Genomic DNA, 26,979 nt, shown 5'->3' on the forward strand with positions numbered 1-26,979 from the left:
TTAAATTCTGTTCTCTTGTGCCTTGGAATTGTGTATTCTTAGATGAAGGCCAAGAAAATGGAAATCCTCCCACCGCCAGATTTCAAGACTATGCCTCCCAAGGGTAGAACATGATGCTAAATCAACCAGTAGCCATTAGTCAGGTGATAATGCATTGTAAATGAGGTACTATTCTTTTTGGTTGGTTGGTTGGTTTTGGGTAGGTGACTTTGGGGGTGTTTGGTTTGTTTTTGGGGGGGGTTGCTTTGGGGTTTTTTTTGTTCTTGAGTTTTGAGTTTTCTGGTTGAGATTTTTTTGTTTAGAAAAAGACTCAAAAGGGGCTAGCTGTGTACAGCAAAGCCCAACAGACAGATAATAGGAGCAGCTATGTTCATAATGTAAGAGCCTCCAGAATTATTAATATACAGAATGTAACCGACTGGGTTTTGTGGTTTAAACCCAGCCTGCAACTCAGTACCACGCAGCTGCTCACTCTTCCTCCCTTCCCCTGCCCCCTCTGCCCATGGACAGGATGGAGAGGATAATTGAAAGCATGTAAAACCTGGGGTAAGATAAGAACAGCTTAATAACTAAAGTTAAAATATAATAATAAGGGAAATAACAAGGAGAGAGATATAAAACTATAAGGGAAAAGGGAAGGAGAGAAGAAAAAAAAAAAAAAAACCAAACACAAAAATGTCCCCAAAACCCCTACCCAAAGCAACAACCAACAGTGATGCACACACAATTGCTCACCACCCACCGTTGTTGCCCAGCCCACCCCTGAGCAGCAATCAGCCCTTTGCAGCTAACTCCCCCCAGTTTATACACTGGGCATGATGTGCTGTGGTATGGAATACCCCTTTGGCCAGTTTGGGTCAGGTGTCCTGTCTCTGCTTCTTCCCAGCTTCTTGTGCCCCTCCTCACTGGCAGAGCATGAGACTGGAAAGTCCTTGATCAGGGAAAGCACTACTGAGCAGCAACTAAAACACCGGTGTGTTATCAGCATTGTTCTCAGACTAAAGCCAAAACACAGCACTGCACCAGCTAGTAGGAAGAAAATTATCTCAGCTGCAACCGGGACGCCAGTTATAAGGGGTAGGCTGGAGGAGGGGGAATTTTCTATTTCCTCTTACTTCAGTCAAGGCAAATAATGTGGTAACAGAATGCCCTTTAAACTTGGAACTCAGGAGGTTCTGTGGGGAACACTGTTCAATTAGTTTAAATTGTTCATAAGCTAGTTGCTTGGTTTCACTGTAAAATGGCAAATTCTGTTGTCTTTATTGATGTAAAGTGTGCCAAATGGAAGTAAAATTCTGCAAGACTAATGTTACGGTATTTGGAGAGCTAAAATAAATGAAAACTGTTTTTAGTGACATTCAAAATACCATGTACACTAAGGCATTTTTGAATGTCCACCTTTGAAAATCCAGTTAATTATTTACAAAAGTAAAACTTTGAGAGTTTTCACAGGTGGTGGAAACTTGATGGAGACAGTAATGAAGATGAGATTTAAAAGCTGTTTTTTCTTCCTAGTTATGATGTGTTCAGGCAAACTCTTTGCAGAAGGTAAATACACTGAGTTCTATTGTTAATAAATGTACATTGAAACTAGAACATGTAATCTAGGTAACTTAAGTACAATGTCTTTCATATCTTTACTAAGAGTAAACACTGATTTTTAAGTATAATTTTGTTGTGAGATGACTGATCATGATTCAGCTGTCACTGTAGCTCAGGGCTACAGATTCACATATAAGCTTCAAAGCTGTAATATTGAAAGGTATGGACTTGTATTTAGAAAAATTTCTTTTGAAATGTATTTGAGTGTCTTCCAGCATTTATACAAATTGAGTTTTGTGCTATTAAAATATTTACTACATTGAAATGTCAGTGATTAAACTGTTTTGGATTTACCACAAAGCAAAAGAGTGGAAATTAAATGGAACCATGCAGAAGCTAGTCTGGGGTGGTTCTGCATTTCCTATCGCTATTTTCAGGGGTGCTTAAAACTGCTGGGTTTCTGTGGTTTACATACCACTTGAACTGCAAGTTCATAAAGGTGTGGGCTGTGTATATAAGAGTCCACCGTCATTAACTGAAAAGGTGTCCCCTTTTTCTTTTTTTCATTTCATGCTAATGTATAACTCAAGCATATTTGTTGCAAACTACCTGTCTTCACTAGAGTTTTGTCCTTACACAAACCAGTTGAAATTACTCTGATACCCTCCGGAAAGACAAAAAAGGTATGTAGGTAGCAACCATTTCTGCCTTTTAGTTAGCTAAAAACCATAATTTCCCTCAGATTTGGTTTCAGTGCTGTCTTTTGGGGGGGTTTTGTTGGTTGATTTTTAGTTTGGGTTTGGTTTGGGTTTTTTTTTTAATTTAGATGTAATACAGTGGCTGTGTAAGGAAAGGAATTAAAAAAAATAATCTTGTCAATTTGTATTTGGTAAAAATACTAAGTTTGCAGAAAACTGTAGTAATTGCAGTAAATTTTAGTGACATTACTGAGTGAAGGAGCAATAGTTTGTTATTCTGGTTTTAATGTGCAGGGTGAATGCAGCAGTGTCAATTTGTGGGAGAATTGCCCAATTGTAACAAGGAAATTGATCCATCTTGGTTCATAGATGGTAATTATGAACATGAACTTGATTCTTCATGTTAGATTGCCTTGTAATGCCATGGAGAGAGTTTTTGAGACCCAAAAGATAATTTTTTAAGAAATCCAAACATAAGTATTGCTTTTGGTGGTTGGGGTGTTTGGGTTTTCTTTTTGTTTGTTTTGTTTTTTGAATAACAATGCCATATTCAGCACAATCCCTTTTAAAGGTGTTCTATTATTGTTTTGTCTTTTTCCTTTTTTTAATTGTAGTTCTGCTTGTTCTTTTCTAAATCTTCATTTATTCTTTCTTTTCCATTGATTATATTCTAAAATTTTCTTTCTTTAGCAAGTTTAACTCCTATATTTCCTCTTGCCAGTTTGTCATACTGTTCTGATAACATTTGCTGAATTAAGATTCTATGGCATATATAATCTTGACACTGTTGCCACTGGATTTTAGAGCAGGCATCAGGATGTTTACGCAGTAAAGTGTGCTCATATCTTCTGGTTTAAATAAAGAGTCAAATAAATGTGTTCTGCATCAGCATTGCCCAGTTCATGTTAGAAAGTTTCATTCTACAGCTGATATTCCTGTGAATGTAAAGAACTGATGTAACTAACTGTAATATATCTTAATTTCAGTGAGTCTTGCAAGACCCTTCATGCTTGCAAGTATTCAGAAGTTCATTCACCTTGTTTCAAAGCCTGAAGCAATTGAACTGATATTAAATAAACTAATGCAAAAAAGTTTATATCTGGGTTGAGATTTTTAATCAGATAATTTTTTTTTTTTTTCAGATAAACATTGTGATTTGCCACATATAGAAAATGGAAGGATTGCCCAGTACTACTATAATTTCAAAAGTTACTATTTCCCTATGCGTAAGGAAAAGAAACTTTCCTATTCCTGTATGGTTGGTTATACAACTGAAACTGGGACTCAAGATGGAAGAATAACTTGTACTGCAAACGGCTGGTCTCCAGTGCCACGATGCTACAGTGAGTTAGCTTTATTAATCTCATCATTGCTTCTAGCAGAAAACTTTTCTAGCTGTATTTCCTGGAACATACAGGAGCAGAAGCTGCGTAACAGTAGGGATAAAATGTATACGTTAGGACAAGGTGAAATCAATCCTACATCTTTGCGTGGAATATTTTTACAATACTACATATTTTAAGAGCTTTACCAAATATGTTGCTATATGAACACCAAGAAAGTTGCCCAGTTTCCTTATTTTGGGAAAACTAATAGATAGTTTCCCCTCAGATGTATATCCTCTAAAGCTTCCCTAGCTCTGGGTTCCTAGATTGTTATGTTCCATATTATTACTATCAGTTTGATGTATTGTTTGATGAATGTGGTAGAGTTTCTTCAGTAGGTCAAGAAAACAAGATTAGATCAGCATAGCTAAAAACCCCTTCTTCTGCTTACTAGAGAACAAAAATATTCCACTAATTCTTTTCTAATTCAAGCTGCCTCCTTTTATTTAGGAAAATGTAACAAGCCTCTTCTGGAAAATGGCATTTTTTACGGTACAGAAATGTACTTCAAAATACATGAGAAACTGCAATACAAATGTAATCCAGGCTACCACACTCCAAGCGGTGGAACTGAAGACACAGTACAATGTCAGCCAGAAGGATGGAGCTCCCAGCCAAGCTGTACTAAAAAGTTTGGTAGGATTCTGCACTTTTCTCCTTTATAATATGTCCTATCTGTATATAATTCTCCCGTCCTTGCTGTACCTGTAGGGCCAAAGTGCCTGTGTCAGGTTATGATCTGAGTACTCCCAAAGTAGATTTTCAGCAGTACCTCATGGGAAGAAGTTGTCAGATTTCACATGCTGCTAATTTTGTGAATTTGTATAGATAAAATTATAAGTAGAAGGAATTGGTATAGATGAAATCACATTGCTTCAGATAAAACTATTGCCATCCAAACTTTCTTCCCAAATGATGACTGGAAAAGTCATGCAAACTACTGCATTTTTAATTATACATTATTTGTGAAGATTTTTGAAAAAATTTTGCCTTTGATATAACCACTATTAAGGTGTATCTAAGGAAAATTTTAGAATAATACCTTGAAATTAAAAAAGCAATTAATATTATACACATGTTTTATTTATTTAAGAGTCATGTCAAGTACCAAATTTACATCATGGCAACTACTTCACAGCCCAACAAGTGCTTCGGCTGAATGAAACACTGCTATACAAATGTGACGAGGGATATCGTACTGCAGGAGGAAACACTACAGAAGAAGCAGTGTGTCTAACGCGTGGGTGGTCCCTTACTCCAAACTGCAGTAGTATGTAGTGAGCTGGAATATAATTCAGTTTGAAATGTGATTTATCCTACAAATGAACAAAAATTTGCAAAAAGGCTTGTTTTATAAGTTTTTGGGGGCAGGGTGGGAAGGGGAAGTGTCCCTCAGCTGTTTTTCACTGCTTTATGTTTTCTTGCTAGGAATAACTTGCTCCTCTTTGAGTGCAGTAGCACATGGAGGTTTCTATCCTGTGAAGAAAATCTATGAAGAGGGAGATGTAGTTCACTTTTTCTGTGAGGAAAATTATTCTGCCACTGAATTTGATCTAATTCAATGTTACTATTTTGGATGGCATCCAGACCCTCCAGTGTGTGAAGGTACCCGATTTTCATAGTTTTACTATGTCAAATTTTTAGTGAACAACTACTACTTTCTTTCATGAAATGCTTTATGAATACGAAATAAAAATATGCTTTTTGTACCTATTCATAGTCTAAATAGAAATCAAGTGTTAGCTGAAGGGCATGGAGCCAAGGTAGCGGGGAGGGAGGTAATGGTACTTGGAATTAGTTTACAGTGGACTCAAATAGTAGAGTAGATTCTGTCTCTTGCAGTTGCTTCTTTGTATGTTGGATCCTGGAGAAGCAGAAATCAACAATTACAGGGAAGTTGTTCAACCCCTGAGTCTCCAGTTAAACCGTGTTCAGATGACACAAAGGTTTAATCAAGCATGTTGAATCCTGCTTTGTGAAGTGGGAACATGCCTCTTGAGATGCATTAAAAGTAAAATCTGTGACAAGTTCCTCCTGAGCTTGGGGATTGCGGTCCTTTTCAGAGTTTTAGAGCCTCACCAAACTGTACATGTTTTCAACAGAATTTAACTAGAAAGGTAATCAGAAGCACAACTTTAGCAATTGCTATCACTTCCCCAGTTACTGGGGGATAATAACGATTCTCAGAAAAGAAACTTGCAAAAGAATGAAAGGTCTATTGAGCCAGGTGAGATACAATAAACAGCAGAAAACGGTACAAATCAACGTTTAGTCTAGCTGAGAATTCATATTGTTCGACATACCTTGATAGTGGGTCATTGTCTTATGTGGATATTGTCCCCTCTGTGGATTACTTCTGAGATTTAGGAGATTTCATTGCCTCATGGTAACAAATTCTCTGCTTTATATACAAGAGGTGACACATTTTGATGACAGAGGATGGGACAACTGATCTTTTTTGTTGGTTTAAGCTAAATGTATGGTATTCTTTTCCCATATATTTTTACAGGATTTTTTCCCATGAAGTACGTTTCTAAAGCAAATTTAATAATTGTTGTGGGGGTAAGACAGTGTGATTGAGATTAAAAATTATATTTAGCCTTTAAAAATATAGATGTGTTAAGCAGAATTTTCAGTAAAATCAGTTTTTTTGTAATTCCTTTATAGCTAATCTTGCAGAAGACTACGTGATTGAGTGCAAAGATGAAAATAATCTTCCTTTCCTAGAAGACACTGTAGTGTTTAAAATGCACTGGAATATCTCAATTAAATGGCATATGTTAGGACCCCAGCTCTGTATTTATTCTGATGACATAGCAGGAATATTTCTTGAGTGGATGCAGAGAAGGTGGGGTGCTCAGAATGAAAACAAGGCCTAAATCTAGTCTTGAGGATACTGCAGTTGCAAACTTAAGGCCAGATTGGAGGGGGCTTTGAGCAACCTGGTCTAGTGGAAGGTGTCCTCGCCCAAGGCAGGGGGTTGGAACTAGATGAATCTTTAAGGTCCCTTCCAACCCAAACCATTCTATGATTCTGTGATGATACTATGAAATAGGCTATGATTTTTGCTGCTTCTGTAGCGTTAGACCTAATACATAAGCTGCTTTAAAGAATGTATCAATGGAGGATATGGGAAATCTCTATTCCCTGAAGTCCTTCAAAAAACATTTTAAGTCTATGTGGAGAAATCATAAAGTTGTTTATAGCAGTGCAGTAGCATTATACCTCATATTTATTGAATGTAAAAATCACATTTTTTGTTCTGGTCTCCCATTTTGTTAAGAAAATGGGAGTAAGGAATTACTCTGGATCAACCACAAATGTCTTTTGAGTGATAGGTTTGCATGCTGTATAGTACAATTAATCATGTACATGGTTTTGATTAGTGAGAAAACAGTTTGCATTTTTTATTTTCAGATGTAAGAAATAAGTGTCCTCCACCACCACTTCCTCCTTATGCCCATATCATCACAGATAGAAGAACATATCATAATGGAGACAAAGTTCGCATACAGTGTCAAAGTACCTTTGAAGTAAGAGGATCTGAGGAAATCCAGTGTGAAAAAGGAAAATGGACATCACCCCCTATTTGTATTGGTTAGTACTTTTGTGAGGATTGACAACTGAACAGAAACGAATCTTCAGACAATGCCTTATTTATCTGGAAAGCCTCAGTTTCCATATCTGCAAAACTGTTTATGTCGTCCTCTGTTAAAATGGTTGAGAGGTAAAGTGCTATCTAATTTGTAGACAATCGGTTCTCAAATCAATGAGAGAGTATGAGCTAGGTGAATTCAAGTGACATGCATGTATGTCCCTAGAATATTGATTTTATTACATTTTGCAATGCATCAGTGTCTGTCTGTTTTGGTATTTGAACATGAGTTACTTAGTTTCTGCTCTGGTTCCAAGTTTCTGCTGTGGTTACAGGAACTATGGATAAATGGGAATCTGAGGCACCACCATTACTTGAGGCAGATGCAGCAAGAAGGGCAAGCAAAACATATCACAATGAAGATTTGAGTAGGTGAACATTGCTTTTCTATTTAAAAGGGACTTCAATACTCTCCAATGATATTATAGGCATTTTATGACTATTCTTACTAGTCTTTTGCTGTAGTACGGTTCCTTACTCTTGAAAATGTTTCCATGTGCTACAGATCTCAATGTAGCAGTCTGAATGAAAGGCCATTGTTGCTTTTTTCTAGTATTATAAACTACATCTATAAGCTTGTTTCAGTATTTATAATTTTGTTTCATACATTAGCATTAACCTTCATTTTGTACCCTTTCTGTTCATGTTTTGCCGATCCTTTGATCAATGGTTCCATGGGGTTTCTTTTATTTTGAACCACACATGGAGTAAATATTTCAAGCAACAAATAAACACCATCTCATCATGGAAAAAGAACTAATTATATTGATTAAACCAGCAAGATTCAAGAGTGGACATAGCTGAGGACTGTACAGGGAAATAAAAGGAAAGGCCTGTCTGTAATTCAGTAAGGCAAGTGTAGAGTTTCTGAAAACAAAAATTGAAAAAGAAATTATATTGGTTTAAATTTTATTTGTATGATAATTTTTTGCTCTGTCTATTATTAGTCTGAGACTTTCACCAGTTTTAGCATCGTTTCAAAGATCTAATTACCGAACTCCCTTACTTGTATTAGAAACACAGCAAGACTGTGCCTCTCCACCTGTGGTTAAAAATGGTGTTGTTCTTGGTCCATTATTGACAAGTTACAAAAATGGTTCCTCAGTAGAATATGGTTGTCAGCATTACCATTTTTTGGATGGACCTCGTACTGTTTACTGCCAACAAGGAAACTGGACAGAACCACCAACTTGTTTCGGTAAGTCTTGTAAGAAAAAGAAAGTTTTGTCATATGTAATATAGAGAGGTAAAACTGGAAAGACCTCTAGATAATCCTTTCATGACCACCGTTTCTTTTTCATTTGAGTTAATAAAGATTCCAGAAACACGAGGATGAACCAACTCAAATATACATAAGCCACTCCTGCTGTGTGTCTTCTGGACTGTTCTTACAAACACCCAGTTAAATAGATTCCTCTGTCTTCCTGAGTGAGCTGTTCTAGCACAAAGCTATCCCTGTTATCTAGGAGTATTCTCTTTTAATGTCTTTCTCCCCCATTCTCCATTCAGTGAATTTGTTCTTGTCCTTCGGTAGATGTTTAAAAGAAGTTACTGCAACCATTGCCAAAAACACTTTTAGAAATGACTAGCATGGAATATAAGGACTTCATGGACTTCCATTTTTAAACCTTTAGCCTGTGGCTTTTATTATGTGTCTTTATATCTATCATTTCATTCTGGACTTTCTAATTTGTCTCTGTTGCTCTTACATACGCTGTTCAAAACAACGTATAGAACTCCCATTAGGAATTGACCTATACTAGCAAGAATACCACTGATGACCTGCAAGACTATGTTTATCTTTCCTTCCTTCTTGTAATGAAATAATTATATTTTATTAGCATCCTTTGTTAAATTGACTCACTTTAAGTTTGTAATCTACTGTAAAAATGCAAATAAGTAACCAGTTAAGTTTTAAGTACTCATTTCCAAACGAATAAAAAGTACCTCATTTGGACTGAAAGGTCTAGATCAGCATTCTTGGATATGAATTCTCAAATTTAATAAATTCCATTAAATAATGAAAACTCATTTCATATGAGTGTCAATTGTCCCCTAAGCATCCAAATAACCACATCACCCTTTCCATGTTCTCCGAGATTTCTTTTCAACCTGCCCCTAATCAAACCAGAAAGAGCCCATACCATAGTTAGTTTCAGGAAAATATCCACACCAATTTGTTGTTATCAGAATGTCATCGCAATGTGTAATAACTGATTTCTCCTCGCCTTTCCCTCAGCAAAGCATTAATAAGGGCCTCTATCAGGCAATGATTCTCGTGAAATATGTAGAACTTATTTTTATAACTATCCCTCTGTCAAGCTATATTGAACAGTGGTTTCAAAAGCTAATGAGGTTAACTGTCTAATGGAAAGCTAGGCTACCTGATGTGATCCTGGCACTAAATTTTATGAAACCTGTCAGAAAACAACCAAAACATTGACTTTGAATAACCTGAAAAAGCCCAAAGAACAACACAAAATTTCCAAAGGTTTTTGGAAGATATCTACATTCTTTTAACAGTGACAAAACAAAGAAAAAAAACAAAGGAAAGGAAATTGTCAAAACACTTCCTTAGGTTAACAGTTTAAATTTACTGTGTATTAACTACTATCCTTGAAGGGCTTACCAAACCTGTCAGCCAAATCTGATGGGTCAGTTTTGATGGATGACTACTGTCGTTATAGAAAGTCCTTTCAAGTTACAGTGAAGAGTTAGTTTCTTCAATGGTAAACCTAGGCTGCCATATGTTTACAAATACTGATAGAACCCAGATTTCATCAGAAGTGCCTGTTTTCTGTGATTTACTGTTCCCAATTTAGGTTGCTTTTTTTTAATGTTATTTCTGTTACTTCAGCTCATTTCTTTACATTTCCTAGAACCGTGTACTCTTAATGTAACTGATATGAACAGCAACAACATAGAGCTGAAATGGAGACAAGAAGAATTAATTTTCCTTCATGGTGATCTCATAGAGTTTGAATGTAAACAGGGGTACAGTTTTCTCCAGACTACCATTCTGTCTCCTGGGAGGACACAGTGTAACCAGGGCAGACTGCAATATCCAAAATGTATTATGCAAGGTAAACCAACACTTTTTTATTACCTTTTTAATTAATCAATGTCAGACTTCTTTAGAAATAATTTGCTTTGGCTGTGTGGGCCTAGAATCTGTTGTAAATAATAGATGTTTAGGATTCAACAATACAGATGCACAGATACCAACGCACAAGACACCTATATTGTTAAATATATCCAAGCATGGAAAACAGTACACCTTCTTTGATGGGGAAGGTTGTAGAAAGGAGGCAGGAGCTCATCTCCAAGCCCAGGGAATTCAAAGCTATGTAGAAAGACAGCTGTAAACAATTAAATGCACACAAGGGATTTCTTATAGTTAGAATTAAGCAGAGATTTCTTTCTGATCTGAGGCATAATGAAATAGCAAGAAAATACATTGTCTGAGAATCGATAGGTATCTAGAGTGGACAGGCATTTAATGCTGCTGATTTGTTAGTTTCTTGAGCTGACTGTTTCTCCAATGTTTCTAATGTCATTCCAGCTCCTACAGAAAAATGTGACTCTCCACCTTCTATTGCGAATGGAGCTCTTACTCTCCCACCCCTGACCCAATATGACAATGGTTCTTCTGTTCAGTATAGTTGCTCTGAGTATCATTTTTTGCAAGGATCTGAGAAAATCTACTGTTCTGAAGGAGAGTGGACTTCACCACCAGTGTGTATAGGTAGGTTTGATAACATAGATAACAAGTTGTTCTTCTCTGTAATTTATACAATCATAGAATATTTTGGAAGTTACTTTTAAATGTCATCTAATCCACACCCCCTGCAATAAGCAGGGATGTCTTCAAGTAAATCAGGTCACCCAGAGCCCTGTCCAGCCTGACCTTGGATGTTTCCAGGGATGGGGCATCTACCACCTCACTGGGCAACCTGTTCCGGTGTTTCACCACCCTCATTATAAAAAATGCATTCCTTACAACTGTCTGAATCTATCGTCTTTTGGTTGAAAACCACTGCCCCTTGTCCTATCACTACAGGCTCTACTAAAAAGTCTGGCCCCAACTTTCTTATAAGCCCTCTTGAAGTATTGAATGGTTGCCATGTCTCCTCGGAGCCTTCTCTTCTCCAGGCTGAACAACCCCAACTCTGTCTAAATTCAGATACTTAGAATTTATAAATTGGATATTGTCCTGTAGAGCTCTAAGATCTCAATCAAGTGTAAGCTTGTCTGGCCTTTTGGTTTTTTTTTCTTTCCCCTCTTAAATATGACATGCCTGCACTGTCCAAAATTTCATGCATTGTACATTAGGAGAATGGAAAATAATCTGTCATTTTAGTGTTGATTAGTCAAAACCATGCTTCATTAACACTGATTACATCTCTTTTCTTTAGAGCCATGTACATTGTCAAAAAGTGAAATGGAGAAAAATAATGTGCTGCTGCAAGGGTTCTATGAGAATCAAATTTATTTTTACCATGGGGATTATGTTGGTTTTTACTGTAAACAGAACCATTTTGGAGCAGAATCTGGTACAACATTATTTCAAGTGCAGTGTAAGAGAGGACAGCTGTTGTATCCAAGGTGTGTCGCAGGAGAAAAATAAGTATGGACTTCAGGAAAGCCTACAGGAAAGGTATGTGCATGTTCTTTATCTGGTATTGACACCTGAATTAAGGTGATCTTATATTTTTAAGATCACTACAGTCAGCTTTGAAAGATGAGTATTCAGTGGCATTGTTGGGTCTGAGCTGGAGTGGAAGGGAAGTGAAAGGGCTATGTGGTATGAGGACTGGGAATGCAGCAGAAGAATGCAATATTGGCGTACACATGGAAAATTTAGGATGAAGGAGTTTCATAAGGTTTACACTGATAAACCTTAGGATGCATCACAGCCTGGGAGACCAGAGCAAAGCTCCCACAATGAGGAGATGCTGAGGAAATATTGCCTTTTGTGAAGACATTGGTGATTTTGACAGCATGGATGATTTTGTGACTACAGAATATAGCTAACTTGAGACTTTGTGCCCTTCAAATGGATGTTAAACACTAATTTTACAGTAAGCCCTATTATTTTGTACATCTTAACAGCACCCATGTCTCCTTTCACAGGTAAGAAGCCTCTAATGGACAAGGCTTGAAGTACAAGAATAAAAAACCGAGTATAAAGACAAAATTTCATTTAAGGGATCTATGAAACCATTTAAAACCTAGAAACATGCAAATTCTACTGAGTAGTTAATTATTATTCTTAAAAAAGGTCAAGCAAGCATCATTGTTTTGCTAATTGAGAGCATTTAAATTATAAAAATACCTAGTCCAACTATTTTGTATGATTTCCTATGACACTTAAACATTGGTATTCTTGGGGCTTTGCCTGTGAAGATACGAAGAAAGTTCAGGAATATGGACATTTGCCTTGCATCCATTTTATTATGTTTTAATAAAAATGTCACTGTAAGGGTTTCTTCTGTATTTTATGTGTAAAATCCGTCTTTCTCTGATATTATTGCATGTATGCTGTTCTGCATGGTTTTCCAAGGCTTTTGTGAGTGCTAAGTGAATAAATCAAAAAGAAATTAAAGCATTCAAGACATAGACAAATTCTGCTTATTTAATCAAAACCCAGTCAACCATTTGGTGGGCAAAGAAAAGGTTGATAAAAATAGCATTTTATGTGCTATTTACAATAGCATTCCAAAATGCTTTCAAAAGATTAAAAAGTCATTGTTTTGTAAAGTGTTATTTAAAACTTAAGTAACAATGAAATTTAGCAACTTAACAGACTTCTGATGTGTGACATGTAAACCTAAACTAGATGTCACAGCTTTCATTTCTAGGTCATGTTATGAATGATTGTAATGTGAATGCGTGAGTCTTTCTCGGTTAAGAAATACTGTAAGCATTCATTTAAACAAACTGATCAGTTTTTAACCAGTAAATTTTGGTGTATTGAACATTGTTACCTTAATAGCTGGCACCTAGGCTTGCTATGCATCCAGAAACTTTGCGCTGTGGCCCAAATATATAGAAATTTATCTCAGCCTCTGAGTTTTTACATCCTAATAATTCCTATGTCTATGACAGATAGAAGAAAAAACTATTTCCCTTTACCATGAAAGATGTTTACATGATGTACTAGATCTTGTCTTGATTGTAAGCAAAATCTTGCAAGGCAACTAGCACATCTATGACCTTATCAGTAACACCACACAAGGTCAACATTACCTAGGTATCAGAATCAGAAAAACAAAATTTGGATACAGATGTAACCAAACCGGGACAAATGGGAAAAAAGTAATTGGGGCAGGTTGTTTATTTGGAAGCAGATTGGGGTGGAGAAAGGGAAGTACAAACATGGTGAAAAGAGAATCAATAAATAATAAAAAGAGTAATAAGATGTGCACAAGATATAATTGAGACTCTCCAGGGATACCAGTCAAGCAGCTTTGCACTTGATCACATTAGTGTTGATAAGGCCAAAACCCTAAATTCCTACTCTTGACTATAGCACAGAGGTCAAACCTGTTCCCATGGTCTGGAAGACCAATTCAGAGCATGGAGGGAGGGCTTATTCTTTAGCTAGCAGGGAGAAACACCTAAGACAACTGGATGGAACATCCACATGTCACTGTGTTGGTGCCCGTTCCAGGCCTGATGACATCAGCATCTTTGCAGGTGCTTCCTAACACCAGCCTGTGCTAGTGTTTTTAATTATCTTGGTTTTGGTTTTTTTTGCAGCATGTTCAGGACTGCATCCAGGTATTTTCTCTGGTTAAAAAAAAAAAAAAGGTGTATTTCTTTCATTTTCCGCTTTACAATTATTTTCTTTTTGCATGAGTTATTTGAAAACTAACTTGTTGCTTGCAATTTGAAATCTTGGACTGTGTTATTTCTGTTGAGTAGCACAGCAGAATTCTGTGAAAGAAAATGAGAGCTACAGCTTGGGTTTCAAAATCTGAAAAAGCTCAGAAGTATCGGTGTGAAATCTTGAAAAGAAAGATTTACAAAGTGAATGTTACAAAACGAACTGAACACAAAATTCTTACAGAAGTTAAAGAAGACACAGGAAGTGAACAAGTTGCTTTCTGGAAGGTAAGGAAACTTCATTAATGATTCCTTTCTAGTACCCTTATTTTTGTAGTATATATTCACGCATGTAAATGCATGTGGCTAGGCAGTGTGGGAAGACATAGGGTAGCTACATATACGTATACACTGCTGTCATAGCAGAGAAACTGCTGCTAGCACACAGCTCAGGCCTGCTGTTGTCCTAATGTGGGTGAGATGCCGAAAGCACATCTGTCAAAACACTGTGCTTAGTGTAAATGGAATATATAGTGTGAATGAGGCTTAGTGACATAGAATCCCAGGGGTGTTTCTGACCTCCTAAGTGTATTTGGAAGCAGAGAAACAATCAAACAAAACATCATTTGCTTAGACTTAACAAACCATGGTGCTAGAATAACTTTTAAAATAACCACCAACATACCAAAGACCTCAGTTTAACCCTTTAACAGTCCTGAATTTTTGCTGTGCTTTCTGCGTAGTTAGGCATAGGATTGCAGAACAAGAGTCAGGTTGCTCAGGACCCTGTCTGGCTGAGATTTTAATATCTCTGAGGAGATATTTTGTAACCTTTCTGGGCAACCTGTTCCAATGTCTGCCTACCCTCATGGTGAATCTATTCTCCTAACATCTAACTGGAACTTCTTTTGCTGCAAATTTGTGTCTGTTGCCTTTCATCTTATCACTGTGCGCCTCTGAAAAAAGAATGGCTCAGTCTACTCTGTACTCTCCCATTAGGAAGCCAAAACCAGAAATAAGTGTCATCCTAGCCTTCTCTTAAGAAACAGTTAAAAAAAGTGGGGTGTTTTGGTTTTTTTTTCTGTGTGAGGTATGATAAAAATAATTATTATATTTTTCTGTTGCTGCCTTTCCTTGTGTAAGAGAACCTTACAATAGCACTAGTGGCAATAGTTCTCAGCTTTTTCATTTCACAGTGATAAGTCTGACTTGGGAGTAGGTAGATAATATGATAACATCTCTGCACCAAGTTTGGCTTGTGCAAATTTTTTCAAGATCAGCCTTTTTGTTTTTATCATAGAATGGTTTGGGTTGGAAGGGACCTTTAAAGATCATCTTGTCCAATCTCCTGCTATGGGCAGGGACACCTTCCACTAGAGCAGGTTGCTTCGAGCCCCATCCAACCCGGCCTTGAACACTGCCAAGGATGGGGCAGCCACAGCTTCTCTGGGTAACCTATGCCAGTGTCTCACCACCCTCATTGTAATGAATTTCTTCTTTATGTTTAATCTAAATCCATCCTCTTCCAGTTTAAAACTATTTAAGCATGAGAGACAGGCCTTCCCTTTTGCATAATATGCTTGCACTTCTGCATTTTTTGCAAACATCAGATAAAAAAGACATTCAGATTTATTTATAGATTCTTGCCTCCACGGTACATAACTGAGAAAACTGTCTTTTGTCTGGATATAAACTCACAGACCAGGGCAATTCCTGTAACCGTCAAAGTTTTGAGTGCTCTATGTGCTGATTCAGACTGGCACATTTTAACCAAGGTGAACCGTTTCCCCAGTGAGGTTTCAACAACTTTTATATTTTCTTTAAAATGTTTCAGGTAGTGAAGCTGTGGGCCTGTTGCCCAGACCTGTTGCCTTTAAGCAGCTCTGCGTTAAGCATAAGAATATTTGGTAAATGTAAAAGCGCCCTTTTTAAAGAGCAGAACTGGAGAAAATGGTGGGAAAGTCAGTCTCCAGAATATGTGTGGGAAGTAGAATTCATAGCAATTTCCAATGTTTTAATAAAGGGTGATTTAATTTCTGGAGTCCTGATGTGAAATCACTGGGTTTTAAAGTCAGAAAGGTATCACAGGCCTGCAATACAGTAACTGATCAGAAGGGGAAGGTAATTGACTTGGGGAATTTTAGGTAGAGTGGTTACAAGAGCAGTTCTGCACCAGCCAGTGGCATATAATTTAAATTTTCTTACTAAGCAGCAGGTTTGGTAGAGCAAGAGGATAGTAATTTCTACTATAAGCTTTCTGTTCTATGACACTGACAAATTAAAGGCCCTGCTATTCTCATCCCAGAAGAATGGTCATCTAGCCAGGGCTGTGCAAAGGCAGTCAGGTTCTTGCTTATCTGAGCAATGCTTTCAGGTAGGCTTCAGCCCGTGGCAATATTGCAGAAGGCTGGTCTTGCTGAGCATCCTTCTGTACTAAGGCAAAGCCAAAGTGATTGTACACAGCAAGTACAGTCCTCTTCTACCTTGATCTTTTAAACAGTGCCTGTATTTTCTCCTGTAAGTAGAAGGAAACATGATCCTGAATAGGAAGAACACTTTCGTTTGTCTTTTTTTATAAAAAGAAATCTACATGTTGTGTAATAAAAATTTTGCAACCTGTTTGGAGCTGACTTACTGGAAATGGCTGCCTGATCAGCAATTGTTGTTTAGAGAACGTAAGTCAGTGTTTTCCAGTGACTGAGTTACAAGCAAGGCCAAAAGTTAATGACCTATACAGATCTATAAAAGTTAATGACCTATAAAAAGGGACAGGAATGGTGGCATATAAGGTGGAAATTAATTTTCTTCTAGTTCACCTTTTTTGTTTTTCTTAGTGCTATACTAAAAGGAAAAATTCCTTTCTGAAGCACAGGAGGATTAGAAGGTGAGGAAGAAACCAAAAAGATTGGACTCAGTGAAATCCAGAAAGCTTTCTGATATACTGTTTGTGGGGTTTGGTGTTTTGTATTGCAAACCTGCCAGGACTCCATAAACAACAGTGCTGAGGGTCATGTTGGACTAGCATGTAAGAATCTAAAATACAAATAAATACTGCATGTCTCTAGAAATATTAGTCGCATGTTTACATTTCCCGTTTTTCTCTAAAGAATGTGCTTAGTTCCTTAAAAAAAGGGTTAATATAGGTGCTAATATTAGGCATTTGTCACTGAGATTTTTGCGGATCTTTAGAAAAAAGCCTTTTGGAAGATGCTTTGAAGTTCTGCCAGTTGTATAAAGCGGCATATCATTGATGAAATTAATTTTGTGTATATACTAATAGCAGTATCTGTTGATCCTCGGATGTTACGATTCAGTAAACAAAACAATGCCATATGTGTTTTTAAGGAAGAAAAAACAACTCAAAGTTGATTGCTATGTTAGTTAATCCCGTATTTCACAATAGTTCGTAGCAGCAAGTGTATTTGAAATAAAAAAATTAAATGTCCTTGAAAAGAAGATTGTGTAAAGAAACTCCACAGAAAATAATCTTTAATATATTCTTAGTATTGTCACATGAGGATGGAGCTCAGTTTGCTCAAAGTTGTCCTGCTGGTGCAGCTCAATAAATATGATTTTTGGCTTTGCTAACAAAAGAACACAGGCTCTGCATTGACTTTACAGTGCAGGATCTCTGGGCTTGGCCAGGTTTGTCTTGAGCTGATTTTAGCTTGTTTAGCTGCGTAGCGGTTGTTCAGCTATCACCCCATTGGCTGCCTAAATGTGTTTTAGTTTAGCTCTAATTATTACTGGTAACAAGCAGTTATTGAGCTATCTATGACTCCAGACTAAAATGTGGTGTGGGAAAGGAGAATGTGGGATGATATGGGGGTGGATGGAGATCAAAGACTATAAAAACAAACCATGGTGGTCAAGCAGCTGCCCCAGCACAAGTGCAACTTGGTCTTGCCCAGGTACACACAAATTTAGCGAACAGAGACACTGAATAATTGGGATCCAAAACAGTGGACTGTATTAAGAAAATACAGGTAAACGTAAGAAAATGTCAGTACTTAGGAAGAAGGGACCCCTGCTGCTTGAATTGAACTCTTCTCAACAAAGACCCTTGTACACTAATGGATCACTGTGGCATTCCCCTCCTGTTTTGCTTGATTTTAAGCAAACTGATAATAAATTATGAGCTCCACATATGAGGTGGTTTTTGCCCATAACGAAATTTTCAGTTTGAAAAGCTAAGAAGTGCACTGTATTGTGTGTTATAAACATTCAGGAGTTTCTGGTTATGGGCTTCATAATGCTTCTGTGTCAAGTTCAGTCTGAAAAGTTATGTGAAAAAAAAGTATTGAAGCCTTTTTGCAACAATTGCATAATTTATCTGTACAGATTGACTGCTGTGTTGCAAGAAAATTATGGGAGGAGATTGCAAGGACAGCCTCAGGAATCATAGGAGTGAATACTGGAACACGCAATTCTGGGCACAGAAAGTAGCGACTGTTGCAGAGGACATCTTTAACTTCTAAAGCTTGAAAATGACACTGTTGCACCACACCATAGTGTTCCTGCTGTGGATGGGTTGTACTACACATAAAGGTAAGTTATTAAATAGAAATCTACATTTTAATCTATGTAGCTGGTGACAATCAAGAAAAATGAACTGCAAAAAACTACATCATTAATTTTTTAAAGAATTCCTTTCAGAAGTTTGAAATGAAAGTTATAATTTAGAACTCTGAACTTTGCATTTGAGAATATTTGCTTTGTATTTTCTCGTATGAGCTTGCTTTTTTGCCTTGTGCCTGAACTTAATGACTCTCATCAAGAACCTAACTTATTACAAGCCATAACTCACTCAAAATGCATTAGTCCATACAAATTCCTTTGTATTTAAATTTAGCTACCATTATTTTGAATACATACTATTAAAAATGGAGAATACTGATTTGATTTTGAATCATAATACAACTCTTTAAAAATGCAGGTACTTTATTATTTCAATAAGTTCTATGATACAAAAAACCATGCTGCCTGAAGGAGGTCTTCACTGTATACCGACCTTTATTAAAATAACCAGTTTTAAACTCCGTGATTGACCCATTTAAATCTATTCATCATATCAAGATTGTTCTCTCCCCTCTGCCTTTAAAAGTGCTTTTTTGGATATAATTTATGCTTTAAAAAAAAAAAAATCATCCAACTTCTTTCATTTGGAACTAATTTTAGAAATCTGGGACAAACAGATTTATTTGTAGAATTAAGGAAAACTGAGAATCGTGACTGCATGTGTAAAACTTTCTTCCAGTATAATGCTGGAAAAAACAGAAACTGTACTCTGAGAATTTCAGGTGCTTATTCATATTTTCAATTAAAATGTTTTCATTTTAGTAACTTTTTTCAATGCAAAGACTGTAAAAATAGTGAAGAAGATGACAATTTCTTAGAGCAAAGAGTCGGTGCTGTTTATTAGCATAGTATAATCCCAGATGGAGGGATGTCCGTAATTGGAATATTATTTAACTCCTGTGTACTGCCATTATTTGCAGCTGTCATTACTGTCCTGTATCTATCAATCAACAAGAACTCGTACATGGTTTCTGTTAGAATAGCATTGCAAACACCCACCCATCATTGATTTTGAAGAAATTGCTATTAGGGATAAATCAGAACAGGAAGAAAATGGCAGCATTCAGTCAAATAACAAGAATCTGTGCACAGCTTCTGCAAGAGCAGCCTGTGAAGACCCACCAATTGTTGACTTTGGAGAAATTGTTAGTGGGAATAAATCAGCATATAAGGAAAGTGACAGAGTGCAATATGCGTGCAACCCTGGATACACTTTATCAGGATCAGAATGGGTAACATGCTATAAAAAAATCTGGGTACCTGGACCACCACAATGTTTGGGTAAGTGTAACTTTTATTGCTGGTTGACTTTGTACTGGTAGACAATTCTAATGATTCTGAAACTCCTACTTTAAGAGTTAGGTTTACATTTGTTGCTTGATTACCAAGCCTGGAATTGACCATAATTAATCCCTGGATTCAATGCTACTTAACTTGTGGATCTTGGCCTTTAGCATCCTAAAACCATTTACACTCAGTTGTGTTTTTTATTGCGATAATTTTGGAGCTGTCTGGAAGGTTACAAGCAGATAAACATTTTGCCTGTACTTCCAAGATCTTGTGCAACAAGGTACAGGTACTGACAGTGGTGCCTGCCTCCTTCCACCATGATTACATTAGTTAAGACATTCTTTCATGTAATTCCTAACTGTCCCTCATATGTGGGAGGAGTGCTGTTGTGATAAGCTGCTTTGCTGTCTTCAATTTCCTCCTTGCAGCTCTTTGTTAGGATCCTTATAAAATTAATTTTTAGTCTTAGGTAATGGAAACACAACTGGGATAAAATTAGACATACTCTTGCTGATTTCATTAATTATTTCAAGGACTATGATCTCCTGAAGTCAGTACCTCTTGAGATCATCACTACTGTTCCCAAAGTCCATAAATATGCTTGGAAGTAGTGGATATCATTGATAAATTACCTAAAACTAAACATTCTGAATTAACTGTGATGGAGAATCACGTGGTTTAAGTCATCTGCATTTTACTTTTAAAAATCACTGCTGAGTGACAACCAAGCTGATTTTGAACTACCATTGCTGAGAAGGTGCTTCACATACTAAAAGCCGCCAAAGATTCATACTTCACCATTTTTAGTTTTTCTTGTTTCCCTTAGCACCGTGTATCATTACAAGACAGCAACTGGAAGCCCAAAACCTACTTCTCTCCAATGGACAAAGACGAGCATTTTTGATTCAAAGTGGTCAGTGGGAGGAATTTACATGCATGACAGGATTTAAACTCACAGCTTCTCCTATCAAGCAGTGTTTTGATGGGCATATTGAGCTTCCTTCATGTACTGCTGGTAAGTATGTGCCATACTTGAATAAAATTGATCAGTAAAATACATCTTGTCTGTGATTTTACAGTTGTTCATGTACATGAACTGCATCTGCCTGTACTATCAGAGACTATTTATTCTATGGGAAACTGATTTTCCCACCACAAATGCACTTGCTGATGATAAGGTTGTGTGTAAACCTAGTGCAGAGGGCAAGTCACCAAAATCAAAGATGCATGATATGAGAGAATCTCTCCTTTCCTTCTTACTTAAACCAAAAGCAAAAGCAGATTTCAAATTATGGTTATAAATTATGTTTCCAAATTTGCTCATCAGGAATAAATCTTTTGGTTTCTAGAATTTTATAATTTCTTGATTTTTTTTTCTCCTTTTATTTTTCTGCCTTCCTCAGATAACAGGAGTGTAAATGATATGATGGCATAAGTCAGGCCATCTATTCTAAGAAATGCTGAGGAACCTGTAATTCAATTGCTAAAACATTACCAGTGCAGGTGGTATCTTATAAGCAGAAATGCATTTAGTGGTAGAATGAAGTGTTTTCAGAAATGGAGATAGCTGAGCAAAGGACAACTGAGGCGCCAGCTGGTGACTGGTGTGCACAAAGTGCCAAACATGTCTATTTTCAAGCTGCAAAATTCTGATGCCACGTGTTTTCTCTTATTTGGCATTGCCTTTTTCTGTAATTTTCTGGAAAGCACTCAGATGATTATGATAAATCTGAATGGATTGTGTCCGGAGACACAATCCATCACTCCTTCTCCTAAGGAGCTGTACATTTCTAATAGTGAGAGAGAAATGTAACATTTTCTTTGCCCTAAGAAACATCTTTTTAACAATTTCATGCAGTTATGGTCAATATACTATGCAAATAAGAATTTATGAAGTAACTATAAACATATTCTTCAAATTAGCAACCATTTTTGCTCACTAAGCATCTGTTTGGTGCAAACAGTACACTCGTTCTAGGTCTATCACATTAGCACAAGCATCAGCTTTCCGTATCTTTTCAGAAATGCCATGTGGAAGTGTTCCAAAAGTTGCCAATGCTCAAACGGAAGGCAGAAACAAGGAAGTTTATGAGCCTGGTGAAACAATTCGCTACCAGTGTGATGCAGGGTTCCTGATTGTTGGCCTCCCCGAAATTATTTGCAGAGAAGGAAACTGGACAGCACCACCCATCTGTGAAGGTACGGGTTCTGCTTCTAACTAGTCTGTGATCCTTCTTGGTCTTTCATGTTGTGAATTAAAATAGTTTCAACTCAGGCACGCAGGTGAGTCCGGCCAATAGAGCCAAGAGGCGACTTGTTTTGAATGGGCTGCTACAACTCCTCTTTTTCTGGCTCCCAAGAAACAATAAGTAGGGTCTATGAGCAAAGAAACTGTTTCCCCCGTGGGCAAAAGCTAGTAGCTGAAGTTTAGCGCTCTGCTGAAATTAGGCTGGCAGAGGATTATGGAGGAATGAATGCAGGCTGCACAGGAGGGGACAGCTGGTGGGGTAATGTATCTTATGTTCACATCACTAAGCATGTCAGTTGCTGAAAGTTACCTTCAAACAGTAAAGAAATCACGTCACTCCACAGCCCTTCCACACACAATGCTGTACAGCGCCAATCTACACATTTGGTGGATCTCTGCAACTCCTTCTCTCTTTTAGTCACTCTAGGCAAAACTAGCGTTGTGTGGCAAAGCAGTGCGGAATAAAGACCGTAATATCTTACTCTGCTACTTGCAGAAAATGATCTGCAATACGCAAACCGTTTTAGTTCATCAGGAACAATGGTGCTCTGCAATGCAATGTTCTGTGATTGTCATGTTGCTGCTGCTCTACTGCTCGTTTCAGATGTTACTTGTGGAGCTGCACCTGAAATTCCCCATGCGTACATCACAAGCACCCAACAGGAGAGGTATCTGCCCGGTGCCAGAGTGCACTTTGAATGCAAAAGCAATTTTCAGATGATGGGTGGAAATTATGTCATGTGTACAAATGGAGAATGGTCACAAGCACCAACTTGCAGAGGTAGGAATCTGTGCTTTTTTCTCGCCTCTTAGCGCAGAGGGGACTGTTTCTTTACCTAAACACTAAAGACTTTACCTCTTGTACTTCTCCTTGTGTTCCACGGCTTAGTACCTGCTAGTCCTTCCTTGCACAGCACTTGACTTTAGCTTGATGCTTCTAGAAATACTGGGGATCTTTTCATCAACGCCGAAAATGTCTTGAAGAAGCGGGGCCTAAAATGTGCTGCTCTGTCTTTCTCCTGTAGGATGCTGCTGTTTCCTCAGAGGCTGCCATTTCAGCCTCCCTCTGTAGAAAGACACATGAGGGCTCCTTTGTCCTGCCCAAACCTGTCAGGGAACACCTGAGCGGAAGCAGCAATAGGGGGGGAAATAGTTGTTCTTCTCCAGGGCTCTGCTCTGACCGATGCAGATGCCAGCCGAGATGCAGATTTAAACCATGGTAGATCTGCTGGGGCCATGAAGTGGGAAGAGCGCTCCTGGGACAAGGAACCGTCCGGAGCTGTGCTCCTGTTCCCTGTCCAAGTCTGTGGCTGCGCGGGCTGAACAAGAGCTCCTTGGCTTCCACACACCTCCATGGAGCTGACTGCACTTACCCGTCCCTGAGCAGTGCTGACAAGCTCCTCCAGCGCTGCTGGTCCTCCAGAGCTCCGAGTTCCACAGAGCACCAGCTTGGTGCTACCCTCTGATTTCCAGGCATTCCAGGGCTCCCTGGGGAGGGGACGTGGGCACGCAGGAAGGCCGGTGTGCCGTCAGGTGCAGCTACAGAAACCCTGGCTGTTTCTGGAAGCTCTCATTGCCCCCTGGCATCTCCTGAGGGTCCCAGAAAGAGTGTTCTCTCTCACTCCTCATTGCTATCTATCTCCACAGTGAGCTGGAGATAGCAGTGACCCACCTGAGGCAGAAAATCTGGGCAGAAATTGTAACAAGGGTGTAGAGGGGAACAGCTCAACCGCTGCAAACGTGACTGCAGCAGTGTCTCTTTTCAGATGTGACATGTAAACCTCCCCCTGAAATCGCTGGTGGTAAAGTTCAAGGTGTTAAAAAGTCGAGGTACTTGCCTGGGGAGAGTGCTCGCTATCAGTGCTGGCGAGGTTTTGAGATGACTGGGGCTTCCACCGTGGTGTGTCAGAACGGGACCTGGACAGAGCTGCCAACGTGCAGAGGTAATTTCTCTCTCTTTCCATACAGTCGCCTGTCCATGAAACTCTCCTGGAGCTGCCTCCATGGCATTTACACCTCCAGTTTCAGTCTCATTGCTGTGCACAGACACAACGTAGCTGGTGCTCTCAGGAAAAAGCCCTTTTGCTGGGGTCTCTTCAGAAGAGTTTACCAGCTGAGAGACCCAAGTGGCTTTAATCGATAGGGCCACATCTGGAGAACTACCCTGAGGCTGAGAGCGGTTGCTGGCCAGGCCTGGTTTGGAGAGGCAGCCCTTGACTTCCTAGGCTTTCTCTCTGATTGGGAATTTTCTTCCAGGGAAAGATGGGAAATGTGGCTCGCCTCCGGTTATTGAAAATGGAGACCTTCTGTCCTTCCCAATGCAAGAATACCCGGAGGGTGCAACTCTGGAATACAAATGCCCAAACCTCTATGTCCTGGAAGGATCTCAGTATATCACCTGCACTGATGGGCAGTGGACAAGCCCCCCGGTTTGCCTAGGTAGGCTGAAGCACGTGCTGTGTGGCCAGAGGCTGTGTGACTGCTCCTGTTGTCGTTTTCTCAGAGCCCGAGGGCAGAACCTGTGCAGCAGCGCTTGTGCTGGGGCTGTGATGCCAGCAGGGCAGAACAGCAACCAGTCCTCCCTTTGTCCGCGAGGAATTTCTTCTTGACATTAGCTCTTGTGGTCCCCTCTGCTGCCTGCTGTCTCTCACCACCCCGGTGGGTTCAAGAGGAGGGGAATTTGGCTAAAGCCTCGTGTGTGAGGGGATCTCCATCTCTGTGCAGGGCTTCTGAGTGCTCCCGAGCTGGGGAAGCTGCTACGGTCAACAGGCAGTGAGCAGGGAGGATGGGTCTGAGTGCAGGGCACTGCTGGGGAAACACAGGGTCGTGTCCATGACACGGCCACAGGGAAACAAACGTAGAGAAGTTCTGGGCAGAAGGGAAGGACGGATCTCGGAAAAGACACGGGGAGGTTCATTGAGGAACTTCCCCACCCCTGCTTCGATCTTGCCCTGTGTGACTGGACTGCCAGAGCGAAAGGGCTTCACCGTAGCTCTGTGTGGGTTCTCAGCCATGGTCTCTTTTCCTTTAGTTCGGATGCGAATATCTTTGCTGTCACACGTAACAGAGGGTCAGAGCAAATAGCTGGAAGTCTCTTTTGGTGCAAAGCACTTCTGTAGGCTCGGGGGGCAAAACGCTACACGTGGCGTGTCTGTATGGAATGACGACACTCTTCTTTTGCCTTTTCAAGTGGCCTGTACAGCATCTGAAGAAGACATGGGCAGAAACAATATTGAGCTGAAATGGATCACAGGAAGAAAGCTGTATTCCAGATCGGGTGACTTTATTGAATTTCGGTGTAAAAGAGGCTATTTGGAGGACCCAGCCTCTTCCTCGTTCAGAGTAGAGTGTGTGGAGGGGACATTAGAATATCCACAGTGCAAGCCAGCAAGTAAGTCATCTCCACTTCGGCCAGAGCTTAGGTGCAGTGTTGTTGCATTTTCAGTGCTGACGCCAAGGGGAAAGCCTTTAGGTTTCCTGGGGGAATGTCTAGGAGGGAGCCAGGGTGTGGGAGCATCCTGTAAGCTGCAGGCGGTGAGGGGCAGTGCTGCTGACGGGCACTGAGCTGGAAAGACTGCTGGGGAGAGGGCTCTCTGGGCTCGTGCCAGAGTACCAGCATTTCCAGAGCATCAGTTGTCCAGCATGAGGTCTACAGGCAAGTAATGAAAGTACTTTTTTCAGAGGACTGTACCCTGAGTGAGAGGTTGATGGAAATGAACCACATTCAACTACAGTCATCAAGCTGGTTGAGCCCCTCCACCTTCCACACTGGGGATTATATTTTCTTTGAATGCAAACGGTTACACCGGCAAGTTTCACGCCCTGAGAAATTTAGAGCCGTGTGCCAGGATGGAGTGATTACGTATCCTACATGTGAATGTAAGCGCTCGGAGCCCAGGATACGGGAGGGCTGCAGGAGGCAGCTTTGCTGAAGTTGCCCGTCCACTGCTTTGAGGAACCCCAGCAGTGTGTATCAGGCTTGGTCTTCATGCTTTTTCCCCTTTTGTCTCTTCCAGACGCAGGGATTTTCGGATAAATGGAAATGGCATGAAGGAGCCCAGCTCTGCCAGTGAAGGATCTCTCACCGACCTCATGATTTGAGCTCAATTTTTCCTGGCAATTTCTGTTCCATTGTGATTTCTTTGCAGCTTAGGCAATGTTCTGTCTTGGAATTTGTTGTTGTTTTTATTATCGGATGATTGTGTTTACATTTTATCCACATTTTATCCTTTTTACGTAAATGTGTTTACATTTTGTCCATCCAAATGGTTGCGTTTGCGTTTTATCGAGTCCGTACTGATCTCACTGTTAGTTTTATCAATCATCTTGTCCTGAAATAGGCTGGGTTCGGTGGCATACCAAGGCAAAAATTAAAGCCTGCAGGTACTCTGATCATTAGCAAGTAAAATGTGTTTGGCCTTATCCTACCTCCTAGCTTGAACTCTATGCACTTGCCTGAAAACTAACCTACGGTCATGGCAGAGGTGAGTGTCCTGATCATCTGGTCAGGAAGAGAAAGTATGTGGAGTCTCCTTTAAATCACTCAGGGAAGTCTCTAGATCACAGACCCAGTTCTTATGGGTCACTTGAGCCCACCTGACATTTGCTGGAAGGGCAAGAGGTTGGGATGCAAGTAATGGGGATTTCTGGATGGAGGTGGGGTTGACTTCTTGGTCCAGGTCCTGGATGGGCCAAACTGCACAGTGTACAGCTCCATCTGCTGTTTGCTAACCAGGAAGAACTGTCTGAGGTTGT

At 39.3% G+C, this 26,979-nt stretch overlaps 1 protein-coding gene across 1 annotated transcript; it reads left to right on the top strand.

The window, feature by feature from the left end:
* The first annotated feature begins 1,372 nt into the window (after positions 1-1,372).
* LOC115611681 (coagulation factor XIII B chain-like) lies at positions 1,373-26,715 on the top strand. Its single transcript, XM_030494969.1, has 20 exons — positions 1,373-1,548; positions 3,383-3,583; positions 4,076-4,261; positions 4,719-4,895; positions 5,054-5,230; positions 7,043-7,223; positions 7,503-7,506; positions 7,549-7,648; positions 8,296-8,478; positions 10,160-10,363; positions 10,843-11,025; positions 11,696-11,904; positions 19,670-19,967; positions 20,803-20,991; positions 22,829-23,005; positions 23,991-24,167; positions 24,481-24,663; positions 25,415-25,615; positions 25,906-26,103; positions 26,241-26,715. Exons 1-20 carry the CDS (start codon positions 1,467-1,469, stop codon positions 26,258-26,260), a joined length of 3,330 nt encoding a protein of 1,109 aa, XP_030350829.1. The 5' UTR covers positions 1,373-1,466; the 3' UTR covers positions 26,261-26,715.
* The last annotated feature ends 264 nt before the right edge of the window (positions 26,716-26,979 follow it).

Source organism: Strigops habroptila, chromosome 8, assembly GCF_004027225.2.
Source record: "Strigops habroptila isolate Jane chromosome 8, bStrHab1.2.pri, whole genome shotgun sequence".
Lineage (NCBI taxonomy): Eukaryota > Metazoa > Chordata > Aves > Psittaciformes > Psittacidae > Strigops > Strigops habroptila.

Coding starts and splice junctions, on each gene's coding strand:
- LOC115611681 (XM_030494969.1), top strand. CDS start 1,467: ATGGAGACAGTAATGAAGATGAGATTTAAAAGCTGTTTTTTCTTCCTA. Junction 25,616..25,905: donor TCCACAGTGCAAGCCAGCAA/GTAAGTCATCTC, acceptor TACTTTTTTCAG/AGGACTGTACCCTGAGTGAG. Junction 26,104..26,240: donor TACGTATCCTACATGTGAAT/GTAAGCGCTCGG, acceptor TGTCTCTTCCAG/ACGCAGGGATTTTCGGATAA.